We start from the raw sequence: 14,485 nt of genomic DNA on the forward strand, positions 1-14,485 counted from the left end.
ATATAACAAGTAGTGGAAAGAAATATGAAGTCATACAAAGTTGTGCATTAAAATACAAAACAAGAGTCAATAATTTCATCGGTAATATTACATCCATATCGGTAGTATTAGCACAGTGGAAAGGAACAGTTCCTCTCCACTGTGCTAATACTACCAATATAGATGTAATATTACCGATTATAGATAATCAATACAATAAATACATCATATTTTCACTACAGGGTAACCAACTCCCCTTTAAAAATAGTCAATATTACCCAAATCCCAAACACACAAAATATATCCCCTTTATCCTTATGGTGAACAGGCAACAGATTTCATTGAAACTTGGTTGCGAAATTGTTCTGACAACTTTTCTGTAGATGAAGTGACTCTCTGGAACAAAGCTGATAGGTTATCTTTAAGATTAGACATGCTTTACAATCCAGTTGTTGCTTCGTGTAATATCTATAAAAGGTAGGAATTGAATTGAAGTATAGCATATTATATTCCAGGAACATACAAGCATTTGTAAAACCTTTTTTGTCTTGATTCTACAAGGACATGCAAAATCAATTGCTTCGTGTGTGTCTGAAGCACAGTTGTGAGTGGGAGGTAGATGACAGTGAAAAGCAGGAACATTCATTAATGTCACAGCTGTTGATCTTGGAGTCTACTCAACTGTGGATATGCAAAGTTGAGAATGTCATTCCCTGCTTTCACCACTAGATGGAGCTCTTGAAACATCCTGTGAATCATCCATAGCTCCTGTGTAAGCGCTACAGTGATTGTTAATATGCATATGGCCCATTTGTACAAAACACACAACATCCATATTTCGGCTCTGCACCTAAAGTTTAATTTATTAAAAAAATACAAAACTTCAAAAAGTTTCCATAGGAAAGCATTATGAATTAGCAATCCCATCTCTTTCGAGTCAATTTCAAATGGTATGGTTATACACTGCTTCTAATTAATACCATGAACAGATTTCTTGCCTTATACAAGTTAAAAAAAAACAAAAAAAACATAGAAAGACAACAAGATAAGGAGGAGAAGAGAAGGGGTGCAGTCTGCTTTTTGAGTCCCTGTGTTCTAAGTGTTAATCTTGAAGATTTGTTTTTGGTGGCACCTGCAGTGTCTGGTGACATGGACAAATGTGAAGATTATATGGCTGGTAGCTGAAATGTCTGTTTAGTAAATGCATGGACATTGCTTTCAAAAAAGTTGTTTCAACTGCTGCAGCCATATCGGCACACAGTCACACTTTATAGTGTTTTGGCATACAGAGTAATGCTTATGGTATTTCCTTTGAGTATACATATTCAGATTTTGCATGGGGAAAAAGTAGCTCTGGCCATAAGCAGCAGAGAAGCATTTACAGAACATAACACACCGAATAGCTATCATATGAAAAAAATGAAAAAAAAAAAACAAAAGAATAAATATAGCATTCCTTGATATGTTAACATCTTTAGGATTAACACTTGAGGGGTTCTGTACAGAAGTGGAGATCATGGAAAAGATAAATATTAACATAGCAGCCTTTTTTGAGGAATTAAATCACCCCTCCAACCACCTCTTTGCGAGTTACTAGCTAGGGATGTGACTTCAGCTGTTAACAGGGCTTTGAAGGGTCAGCAGTTAAATCACCAACCCCCCTTACATTTTACATGTCAAACAGCACTGGTTACTGCCTAAGCTGTAAGCAATCTGCTATTATTCTTTTTTTATATTATTAAATTAATAGCATGAGTAACCCTTCACCTCCCAGACTACTGCTACAGTTTCAAGTGTTGTGAGTCCTGTGGTGAAGGGAAACCTTCAGCAAAGTAGTTTTGCAATTTATTGTGAAAAGCAACTGTTCATTTCCCCTACACTATTCCAACTAAGCAAATAGGTTCTTCATGAACTACAGTACTCCAGTTCTTGCAGTCATTGCCCCAGGGTAGGGCAAGAAGACTGCACAAACAAATTCAAGTACAGAGTTGCCCTGTAACACTCTGCCCAGAACCCATAGAGACACTCAGAGTGTGATTCAGCCTCATTTCATTGTGGGTTGATCCCCAGCTTCCATACAGAACAGAAATTGTGCAACAACATGTCCCTCTCATTCCCCTGTCAAGTAACTGGCCTGGGAAAATTCACGTACATTTGAGGAGAAGGGGAAAGGAGAAAAAAAAAAAAATCCAAAAAGAAACCTTCGCCAAAATTTAATAAAGAAGGATGATAGATCTGGAGAACATTGCTGTGTTTAAACCACACGGGTCTGGCAAGGCTTGGTGGGCATCTCCAAGCTGCTCTCTTGGCCACAGCAGGCAGACACCTCGAATGGGCCAGACTCCTCTGCAGGAGCTGGCATGCCCTGGGAACGAATCTGCTGCACTTGTTGCCTAGAAGAGAAAGAATGCAGATAAGTTTAGATTCTCTAGGAACACAAGATACACTTAAACCTGCAAAATGTTGCTTGTGAGACAACAACCAGTATTAGCTACCACTTTCAGCTCCTGTGACATCACTTACCAAGCAGGGCGGGACATGACATAGTGAAGGTCAGGTCTTTGGAAGCCATTGAAGGTGGAGGAGGCAGCCATAGTGTAGGCACCCATGTTCTCAAAGACCAGCCAGTCGCCCACCTGCAGGTCGGGCAGGTTACACTGCTCAACAATGCGATCGAGGCCATCACAAGTTGGGCCCCAGATACTGCAGGGGTACATGGCCTCATCTGGCTTTGGTTTCTATTAGTAATAAAAGGAGAAAAAGAGAAAAGATGTTTACCACAGCACAACCTTTCATATGTATGATGAAGAACTTTTGTTGACATTTCAATCCTTTATTTTCAATTACCTTATGCAGTATTGGCAAGCAGTGAGCATGGTCAAAGAGTATACAGTTGAAAGATCCATACACTCCATCATTGACGTAGTACATCAGAGTCCTGTCAGTGGTCCCTTCATCTTCCTCTGTGAAGAAAAGCATACAGAATTAATTTTACTGCTGAGAAAAGTTACAAATCTGCTTTCAGAATAAACTCTTAGTAAACCATGATCATTTTTCTATATCAAGGCTGTTACCGTCAGAGTCCTCATCCATGATGACCTTCTTGGCAATGATGTTGACAACCAGTGTGAAAGCAGAAGCCACGTAAAAACGTCCTGGCTCAGCAATGATCTTAACACCAGAGTCAGCAGGGAAATACTTGTCCAGGGCTGGGTTGAGTACAGCTGTGATCTAGAGGACAGAAAGTGACCACATGTAAATCAGACTGTGAAAGCACTTGTCTTGTTCTAGTATTAGTGATGCTCTGCTGCATGATGGCTGTACTGCCTTGTTTTATTTAACTAAGAGTCCAAACACATGAATAAAGTGTTTAGTCTGTGATACACCATCTAAATTTATAATGAAAAACAAAAAGGAAGCAGTATCTTACCTCTTCAAATTTGAGTTCAGTATTGTCTGAACCAGGGAAACCACCACCAATGTCCAAGAGATCCATGTTGAAGCCAAGCTCATCCTAGAGGACACAAAATTAAGTCTTGAGTCTTTGTTTACTTTGCTGGATAAATACCTTCATAAATCAGTTGTTTATACATATTTCAGCCACACTCACCCCCATATGAAAAACACAGCGGGCATCAGCGATAGCCTGTGCATAGGTGTTGGCATCAGTGCAGCCACTGCCAACATGGAAGCTGACGCCAATCACATCCAGCCCCAGTTCTTTAGCCCGCTCCAGAAGACCTCGACAAGCTTTGAGTGGGGCTCCAAACTTCACACTCAGGCGACACATCGCTTTTGAGTCATCCGTGGCAATACGCAGAACTAGTCTGGGCACAAAACAGAAACAAAGTTAGTGAAAAGACAAAAGGCGGCAGATTGATAAGACACCACCTAAGCCTTTATATAATGATTGATTAAGAGTCTTACTTGGCATTGGCATGACAGCGGGCCACTTTCATGAGTTCCACCTCACTATCAAAGGTCATCATCTGGATCCCATGGGCAGACGCATACTTGATCTGAGAAACTTGCTTGCAGGGGTTTGCATAGATGATTCTGCTTGGATCCACTCCCAGAGACTGAACCAGCTGAATCTCCGTCTAGGAGGGGACAATAAGTACCAATTTAAAAACACAGGCTACCAAAGCAATTTCAGATAGCCATCAAGAGAGGTTTGTATTCTGACAACATGAAGTGCTTTGGAGTTTTTCCCAACACACACCTTGCTCGCGCAGTCAAAACCGCTTCCAAGAGATGCCAGTGTCATAACTATGGCCCGGCTGTCATTGCATTTGACAGCATAGAAAGGAGTCACACGAGGCAGGGCCCTCATCCATCGCAGATGTTTCTTAACCACATCTCCCAAGTCACAGACGTAGAAGGCATCCCTGTCATCCTGTAATGGAGGAGATGAAATGACAAATGCATTAAATGAGAGCAGTCCTGTAACAAACATAATATTTCAATAAACCAATAGATCATAGACTTAAACTACATTATGTTTTTAATATTAGAATAGCAGCAATCATTTGCATCATTTGATTTAAGAGTTAATAAAGAATTAAAACATCTAAAATAAAAAAATCAGACAGTACAAATACAATTTCAGTGAAATCTTTGAGTTGCAACCTGTTGACATTCGTCAACTAACAAATGGGGCCATCAGTGTCCCCCCCCTAAACAATGCCAACAGAGGACACTTGCCGTCATAGACTCGTTGATCTTCTGCTCAACAATATCCCGGGCAGAGAAACCCTCCTCCAGGAAAGAGAATTCAAACTCGGTGGGAGTGGCAGTGTTCATGGTCACAAGGAGTCCTTTTGATTAGTCACTAGTAAACTGTAAGACAGGGGAGGGAAAGGCGAGGGTGTGATATTGAGATTACATTCAGCTTTGAGAACACTGTATTTTGTGTCCTTAATTACTAAAGTCTATTTTATTCGCCACTCATGGAAAAGTCTCAATCACTCCAAAAGTGAGTCATTTTCAAACACTGTCCTTGAATAAATAAAAAATTTTGACAATATCAGGAGTGTAAGATGTCAATGCAATATTGAATCAAGCTGCAAACAAAAGACATTGATACACTTACCTGGATACAAAAGAGATGGAATTTAGTGTTGCTGTTACTCAGGTGCAGAGAAGCCAAGGTGGTTCACCAGTGAAGTTAAACCCCTTCAAATAAGACTCAAGGCCAGGGCCTGCTGAGTAGCCAGTGTGCGATTTCCTAGAGTTATGATTCTGTTAACAAAAGGAGTTGACAGAATTAACATAAAAACTGAATTTCCTTTGGGGGGGAAAAAAGCAGGATCAGGAAAGTAGTCACATAACTATTTAAGGACCCTACTTTAGTGAGTTTAAGGATCATGATTAAACAGTACAAATTCCAATATGCATTTAGTCTATTTCAGGATTTTATATTTATAAATTTAAAACAAAGTTACGGATTATTCAATTAAAACCCATAATAATCGACGAGACTTCAGGCGTGCCAAGACATACACGTTAGTGATCAATAAACCCGTAGTTCTCCAGTCTTTAACTGCGCTCCATTTTATAACTGTCTCATGACAACTTGACACCATATGCAAAAAAAAAAAAAAAAAAAAAAAAAAAAAAAAAAAAAAAGTAATTGAAAAAAACCAAATGCTTAAGCCCCGCCCACTCAAGATTTAATCCAATTAGCAAAAGATCCGCCTTCAAGTTAAAAAAAACGAGCACGAAGATGGACCAATCAGTGGCTAACAAATTACGCTGACGTTAATATGCCGGTTCCGCTTCTTCATGCCATGAGGTGGTTTAGCATTGAAAGTTACCGCTAATGTGGTTTATACAAGTTAACAGAAGCAAATCAAAAATGTGTTCAGCGTAACGTCAACACATCGAAGTCATTTGGCTTAAAAAGCTGCCATATCAGGCTTACGTTATGCCGGTTAGCTACCAAGGTTAGCTAACACAGATAAGATAACTGTTAACCAGCCGTCTGCCACACCGGCCACGTCCTAATGTTAGGTAACACTCGATTCAATTTTTCAATATATTGACGTTACGGTTACTGTGAAATATCACGAATACTCTGCCCCAACAAATGCTTTTCATTGTTCTTTTCAAACCGCCATAACTGAACCAACCTGCCAGCTAACGTATGCTAATGTAAAACTGAAAAGCATTTAAGCTCAAATGTGACGTTCTTGGTACAATGACATCGAAAAGTCCGCACATACCTTAAAAAGCATTTACAAAGAGTTTGTCCATGAGACCCGAAAGCTGGGATGAAAAAAAGAATACAGCAGTTCCCCTTCACAAAGAAGCCCGCTGCAGGAGGTGTAGCTTCTCGAGCAGTTCTGAAACTGGAGTGGAGGCTAGTGATGAGTCCCCTCAGTATTTATAGAGAGCTCGTTACTAAGGCAACGCAGCCAGCTGAAACCGGCCTCTCATCCACGTATGAACCGGTTTAAGCTTGTCACCTCATCCACATGGTGGGAAAGACAGACAGACAGACAGACAGGGACCACAAGACAACTACCACACACTAGATTACTAAAGGTAACTGTGAATTGAAACAGGCCTTCTATCAATGTAAACGTTAAGCTTAAGGACACTGTGGTAAACTCAAGTCAGACAGGGCCCATAAGTACTCACTGGATTTTTCTTGGCACAGTTTTCAGCTTTTTATGTAAAAAAAAAAAAACTTGACCTGCATTGTTTGTTTCACCAGGTTTTTCAGGTATTTCTTTTTTTTTTATGTTAAAAAAGGCAGTATCTTTGACTATATGTTTGACTGCAACCAGATTCCTAACAATTACCTGGTTATCAAATCTGAGGATTTGATGCTTTTCTTTGTCACATTTCAAAGTGAATTGAATATATCTTCTTTTTCTTGGTTTTGCACTGTTCAGATTAAACAATCAGTCTGAAAAAATCACATTGTGCTCTGAGAAGTTAAAATGGACATTTTAATTTTATAGACAAAAGTGATCAATCAAGAAAATAGAACAAATCATTATACTGGCAGCCCTCACAAGCATATTTCATGCTTATATGTGACTTCATGATGATGACGATGATTGCAGGTGCAGGATTAGCATGGCCAGCTGTGATAGAAGAAACCTGCACTGCATGTGTGTTAATCCCAGGGATGCTCACTCACACTGGCAGACTGCACCAGTCTGCTGCTCCCTGCACTGGCTCAGTGGTGTGACCTGGCTCGACAGCAGCCTTCTCAGTCTCACTCTGAGTTCTTGACCTGCCTGATGGGATTAAAGGAGATCACAAGATGAGTCAAAATGGCAAGGTATCAACACAGGCACATATGTCGCAACAGCTCTGCAATGCCCAGTTCTGTAGATGTAGATATACAATGAATGCACTCATGATGATTTCTCAAGGGGCACATTTTTTAGATCTATATTTCTCCAAATGGTGAATATAGTGTGCAGGATTTAAAAGTTGTCTCTCATGGTGCTAGTACTTCTAAACAGTAAAATGCTTTCTTTCTTTACTGCACAGTCTAATCAGCCCAAATGTTGCTTTCATAGACATTTGGTTTGCAAGCAGACATTACCGAATGGAGGAAAATGAAGAATTTGGTCAATGTGACCCAATAGTACATGTGGAAATGTTGCACAGCCATCAGTTCCAGGATACTAACAGGAAACTTTAGGGCTTCATGAGGACCACATATCTGTGGGCTTAACTTAATATCTTTTCCAGGTCTTGAGGCCACAATCAACATGGCATTCTACTCGGTGCACAACAGGGTTTCCATTCAGATCTTTTGCAGAGTTGGTGAATGAAGTCATGTTTTCCAAGCAGTTTAATTATCAAAAACAAAAAAAGCACCGCCCTTTCTGAATTGATCAAAAAGTTAAAATGGGGTTAAGTGGCAAGCTTGTATGATGACACAATCTGCAATCGTTTTTATACATTACTTTTTTCCTGCCCTGAATCTGAACTTGAGCAGGCCTCCCCTCCTTATGCAAACCCCATGCCTCTCAGGCAGGATGTGGGCTCACACTTGGGGGACTAATTCGTTTTCAAAGTTCAACATCACAAGATCACAAAACCCTTAAAATGTATTAGCAAACCAAATAGACTGTTTCTCTTCACTCCAGTCATTTCCTTCTGTTTCTGTTTTTGTCTCTAAATGTCTGCGTTCCTACCATCTCCTTCACCCCTCTCCTTGTCCTCCTCTTGTAATGTCTATCTCTTGTTCTGTGTTGACTTCTGTTATCATTACTGTGGACCATTGTGGCCTCACCCCCACATCTACAAGGGTTCACAAAGGATGATGATTGTTAGTGGCCACCCACAACATACAGTGCAGTGTATGGGACTTGGTGACTGTGTGTTTGTATTTCCCTTCACTTCTTTGTTAACTCACATTTGCACAATGAAATGCCACAGTAACTATCCAGCTCAGTTTGCATAACATATCTTGTGATAATAAGCAAATGTAGAAAACCAAGAGAGTGGTGTAGACTGTAGGCTTCTTTATTTGTACCAAGAAGAAGAAAGTTGATGTTTGGAACAAATAAAATCACTCAAGTGAAATTCTTCTACACACATTTACTCTGCATTTACTCTGCATCATGCAGTGTTTTGGTGAGACATCGTGTTTTGAATGGTTCCATTTACTGAGCTATGACTAGTGTTTCATTTGCACTTAATCACATGACAGGAAATACTGCCTGTAAAAGGTGCCAAGTTGTTACATAATAACCGACACACAGTTACACATGAAATTAGTCTGCATAAACCTGTTGTCAACAACAGCTGCTGATTCATTCACTCATTTCCACCGACTCATTTATTCAAACAGCCATGCGTCTGAGGGGTCAGCAGTGGAGGATTGCAAGTGTTTAGTCTTCATAAGAGGTTAAGGCTTGACCTCAATATGCCTCAGCATTTTTGACTGGCCCAGACAGCTATTTATGAGACCGGAAATCCTAGTATTTCTTTGCATGGTCTTGAGCAGATGGCACCTGAGGTGTTTCTTCACTCTTTTGACTATAATTCTCTTATCATTTCATATTAGACAGGGTGACTTTGACGGGGGAAACCCCCACCCACCCAACCAGCAGCATGTTGACACACAGATAGCTTAATCAACTTAAAACTCTGACGACGCCACAGACTCCACACAGACAGCTGGGTAGAATTAAAACCATGGTACTGCACAGCCACTGAACCACTAAAGGCAAGTGGATTGTTGTGAATTGTATTTCAAGCCCCGAATTTAGGTACAAACCTGATGTCGGTTTCATTACGTCAGTGCAGGTTGGCATGAAAGGAGAGGGAGATGCAACACATCAAACAAGAGAGACTACTTACTGTGACAGAAAAGCCAAGGAAAGAGGAAATGTCAAGATCAGTATTTTCATCAAATTACACAGACAATGGGTGGCTTGTAATTTTGGTCCCGCTGCAGTGTCTGACATGTTACCACAATACCTTAAAAAAAAAAAAGTTAATTGAACGTTAGGTCTTGTGGGTCTCTGTTGACGGGACTCGTCCATTCATTCACAGGACTGATGCCACTCTAATCCTGCCTTCTTGACATCTTGTCTGGGTAATCTATTTTTAGATGCATGTCCTCACCCTCTGTACCACACACATACAGAAATTGCATTTATTTTTAAAGGGCACTCTTTGAACTTTCCCCTTTTTTACTGCACAGTGCTGGAATGTATAAATGGCTCACCACCACCAATAAAGTCAACACTCTTCCTTTCCTTCTGTCTTTTTTTAAAGTTAGTCATTGTTGAACAGCAGCAACTGTGCTGCAAGTGGCAATTATAGGATAATGATCATTTATTAATTATTTATTAACTCTCAATTTGGATGAGGAAGAATGTGTTATGTCCTCTTTAAAAACCTATTGTCCCCAGTGGAAACAAAGTTAACTATGTTGAATTTGTAGTACAGTTCTACTGTGGTGTAATACAATATACCACAACAGAATTAGTTTTCTTAGCTTTCACTAAGAAAAAATACTAAGACCCCTGAACACTAAAAACAGATTCCAAGGTTTATATTCTAGTTATTTTAAGCTAATTTCTCATTATACAGCACAGTCTGAAAACAAAACAAGGTGATGCAACAACCAATAAATTTTATAGGGGGCTTATTACAAATTGTTCAAAGCCTTGGAGGCTCTGTCCCTGCTGACTGTGTCTCTGTAGTCAGTACACAATATAACCAAACAGCCCCAAGCCCAGGCAAACAACCTGCAGCAGCTGCATAATATGACAACTTGCATATTGTTGCTAGGAAGTTAAATACACATAATAAAAATAAATAAACAAACAAACAAATAAATAATGATAGTTATAATAATAATAATAATAATAATAATACACTTTATCTGTATAGTACCTTTCATACAAAACATGCAGCTTTACATTTAAAAATGAATAAAAACAGATGGCAACAGAGGAACATTTACCCATTATGAATTATATTCCTGAATATAAGAAAAATGCTCAAATATTATGAAATTTGCATGTAAATACTATATATTATTAAAATAAATTATTTCAATTAAGCCTAATTACAGTCTAAATGTTATCAAAAGGTCATTATAATGAAATTAGCACTTGCAGCGTGTAGCTGCCCCACTTGTCAGCTCAGTCCCTGGAGTGATATGAGAGGAGAGTTTGTTTAATCTGGCTCTCTGCTGACTCATCATTTCTTCTTCTTTCAAGGTTGAGTTGCCCAGAGTTAGTCCGCTTGGGAGTGTGGAGACCAAGGCAAAAAAAAAAAAAAAAAAGAAAAAGAAAAAAAAGGCAAAAAAAAAAGGGTGATCATATTTTCACTGAACATCTTTTGTGCTCTCCTGGATTGGCTTGAAGCAGGACAGGCTGCATCAGCACATTTCACTGCTTTGATCCTTTTGAAGAAGAAAGGATGAAGACAAGGCTCAGTGCTTCACATTTTAGGTGTCATGGTTGTACCATTAACACAGTATTATTTGCTCTACTAAATTTAAGATGAAAGGAGGAGAGGCAAAAGAGCAAACCATTGCATATATCTTAGACCTCCTATGGACACATGCAAAGTCACGGCAAAGTTGGCAATGGTTGACCTAATCAAAGTTCAAGTGCTTGATGATCACTGAGGGATATATATTTCGCAGCTGAGACGCTGTGCATTTGATACTGTGAAGCCTCCGTCTTAATGGGGGAAGATGGACAAGCGATGTGGCAGAGTGGCTCCAGCTCAGACACTCAGAGAGCAAGGAACAGAGTGGAGTTAATTGATATTCCTATAAAGATCCAAAATAAACCTAACTAATGGTGTAGCACCATGGCATCATTATCTCCACTGACATGCTGTAGTATGAGCTTAACTCCATGTCATCTTTGCCTTTATCTTTTAAAGTAGGCAAAACAGGCAGGAACAGACTACTACTACTACTTTACACTACGCAGATACATGAAAATTAAAGACTGTGCAGATGCACACACTGAGTGAGTCAAGCTTGTGAGTTAAACAGTTTAATTTTGAAAATAATAATAACACAAAATGAAGTTAAAGATCAGGTAACAGAACTAATCAAATAGACTAGTTAAAGACGTTGCACCCTGAGGGCCCAGTCAAGAACTGAACAAGTTTGACCACCAAGCCCATTCAGATTTCACACTGCAGTCTCTTTTAGGCGAACGCTGCATGTTTGAGCTCAAATAAGATTTTTGTATTTTTACGGACTCTTACGTCAATACTCACAAATAAGTTTACAAGAGACATCTCTGCAGGCTATGTATCTTCAAACTTCCACAATATGTATATGAGGTTCAAATACACACTGTTGTTTCTTCATACTTGCATATCAAAGCGACTATGGGCTAAAATGTGTTTTCTCACTTTCCTCTAGCCATGTAGACAGTTTTGGCTTTAATGATCCAGATTTTAAAATTTGAGAGATTTCTGCTGCCAACCCAATACAATGGAGGTGAATGGAATTTTACTTCTGTTGCTCACAGCATTTAAAGCTACATTTAAAACAAGATTTTACAGCCATGCTAGCACTAGTACAGCTGTGCTCTTAAGGCTGTATTTAGCACGGCTAGCAAGTTAAATGCTAATGCCGGCATATTAACAAGCTGGCAATGGCGATGCTAACATGCTAAAGTTCACCATCTTAGTTTAGCGTGTTAACATTTACTTATTAGCACATACACAGAGTACAGCTGCAGGTATTTGGTTGTAAAGTATCACAAAGAATTGGACAGAAGTTTATTTGAGAATTTTTCCAGAAACTTATGGTATGTAGTGTAGCACTGTGGTATCATTATCCCCACTGACATGCTGTTGTGTGATCTTAACTCTGTGCCATTTTTGCCTTTATAAGGGAATGATATACTGCAAAACTCCTAAGTCAAACCATGACATTGTGGTAGCATGGTATGTATCTTACATGACTAGCAACATATTTTATACCTTATTTAAGGTGGCAACGACTTTTAAAAGGAAGTTACATTATCTACATCTACATTATTTACACTATGCAGATACATGGAGATCAAGGGCTATGCCGATACTTACATAAGTGAGTCAAATTGAGTGTACAAGTGAGTCAAGCTCAGTCAGCCAAGTCAGTTTGAAAAGGTATCCTTCTATCCTTTGAGCAAACACTGTACATTTGAGCTCAAATAAGGTTTGTGTTTTCAAGGATTCTCATGTCAATATACACTCATAAGTTTACAAGAGACACTTCTGCAGGCTATCTATCTTCAAACTTTTACAATATGTATATGAGGTTTAAATACACATTATTGTTTCTTCATATTTGCATATTCAAGTGAGGCTCAAATGTGTGAATATGTGAATGAAGGAAAAAAGACAAGTCATGTACATACAGTGGAGTCCAAAAGCATATACATAGCAGACATGTTGGCTGTCAATGTCGCAGCCAATTTAATAATGTAATAATAAATCCGAGTAAATGGAGGAGCTGCTGTTTTTCTGGGTAAAAAGTACAAGTTGTTTTTATATTTAAAGGGTTTATGATGTTAAGTTTTCTCTCCAGTTACTTATAATTATGATAGTTTATGTTATTAGTCCCTACAAAACCTGTTGACAGTGCCTACTGTGGATTATCCAGAGTAATCGACACACTTGCTCACAAATTTTGATCTGAGGAAACAGGGAGTGACTCTATGATGGAACCACAAACCTTCATCAGATACTGCATGCTTTGATTCAGTCACATTAAAGGATGCTTGGTTTTCACTTCTTCTGTGTTTACAATTCAATCTGAAACACACTGATTCTGTATTGCGCTCTATCCTAATGTCCTACTGCGACCAAGCTGTTTGATCATTTCAAGTAAAAACATGACTGCTGCTTGAGAAATTCTGCAAGACAGAAATCTGTGGGTCTACGTAATGGTTTGGGTTACGAGGCTTACAGAATATTATAGCGCATCTCTGGATTTTCTGTGGATATTCAGTATGTTTCTTTATTCTTTGTGACAGCTTTGGTTGACCCACTTCCTGTGGCCTGATTGCCAGTTGTCATGGTGAAGTCAAAGCATTGTGAGAGAAAAAAGGGGCGATTTGCCTGGAACCCAGACTAAAGAACTACACCAGATGACACAGCTAAATGATGTTTTCTTCTACACTGGGGCAGTGTCACTGGTTTCCCAACAGGAAGGAGTAAACTAGGATGGAGCTTTGTCATCTAGCCTCAGTAACACACTTTCTACTGATAGAAATCTCTAAACAAATACTTGGGTTAAAAGCTTCATGTTCATCCTAGTGTGATGACAGATGAGCTCCTCCTGGGGTTTGGATTGTTCTGCAGGTAGTTTATTGGTGTATCTGGAACACCTGAGGTGCCCAGTGTTTTCAGGTTTGCATAACTTTTGGCTGCAGATGAACCACTCCCTCTGCTCCTCTCCACATCCTGGGTTTGGTTACGTTATCTTTTGGTGGATGTTGTAAGGGAGCAGCATTTGTCTCTAAACTAGTTTTGGTTTGTTTTATCATGCACACCCTTGGTTTTGTAGAAGCCGAGCTTCCCCTTTGCAGGCTGAAGTGGTCACTCTCAACAGGAGACCAACCAGTTTGTCGTTGTCACTTCAGTGTGGTGGAGAATGTGGGTGAAGACGATGTCTTGGGAGCATTTCCCTAGGTTTGTAGCGGGTTGCCAGTTTCTGGTTGCCTTTTAGCTCTAGTGGAAGGGTTAGGGTTAGACTAGGACTGAAACTAGTTGAATAGAAAGTGGAATCAGTGAGATAGGGTTGGAGAGCCTGGACCCAAACTTTGTCTATAGGTTTATGATTTTAAACATTCAATGGCTGGTATTGTAAATCTATACCTGTTGTCTGATAATATGTGAACTTGATCCTGGTACGCCTCAGGATGTCTAGGCATTATAGCACAATTTGGTTAGGTAAGTGAGGCACAAGAATCAGTGCAGTGAGGAAGCAGTCTACCTCATCTGTTGTTGCATGTTTCAACGTGGTATTGTTTTTTAAGCACGGCAGCTCATGCTTTGTTTC

At 39.5% G+C, this 14,485-nt stretch overlaps 1 protein-coding gene across 1 annotated transcript; it reads right to left on the minus strand.

Moving 5' to 3' along the window:
* Positions 1-811: 811 nt before the first annotated feature.
* Positions 812-6,320, minus strand: odc1 (ornithine decarboxylase 1). Its single transcript, XM_022750707.1, has 11 exons — positions 6,204-6,320; positions 5,072-5,220; positions 4,684-4,818; positions 4,202-4,375; positions 3,907-4,079; positions 3,590-3,806; positions 3,410-3,493; positions 3,054-3,210; positions 2,827-2,942; positions 2,503-2,717; positions 812-2,372 (listed from the first exon to the last, which is right to left on the minus strand). Exons 3-11 carry the CDS (start codon positions 4,780-4,782, stop codon positions 2,234-2,236), a joined length of 1,374 nt encoding a protein of 457 aa, XP_022606428.1. The 5' UTR covers positions 4,783-4,818; positions 5,072-5,220; positions 6,204-6,320; the 3' UTR covers positions 812-2,233.
* Positions 6,321-14,485: the final 8,165 nt, after the last annotated feature.

This window comes from Seriola dumerili, unplaced genomic scaffold, assembly GCF_002260705.1.
Source record: "Seriola dumerili isolate Sdu_G_001 unplaced genomic scaffold, Sdu_1.0 BDQW01000149.1, whole genome shotgun sequence".
NCBI lineage: Eukaryota > Metazoa > Chordata > Actinopteri > Carangiformes > Carangidae > Seriola > Seriola dumerili.

Bases quoted from the DNA above. Each gene is read 5' to 3' on its own strand.
- odc1 (XM_022750707.1), bottom strand. From the start codon at position 4,782: ATGAACACTGCCACTCCCACCGAGTTTGAATTCTCTTTCCTGGAGGAG. The intron at 4,376-4,683 runs GCAAGTGTCCTC...CCTCCATTACAG, and splicing joins AGATCAACGAGTCTATGACG to GATGACAGGGATGCCTTCTA. The intron at 3,807-3,906 runs GTAAGACTCTTA...TTTTGTGCCCAG, and splicing joins CGCTGTCATGCCAATGCCAA to ACTAGTTCTGCGTATTGCCA.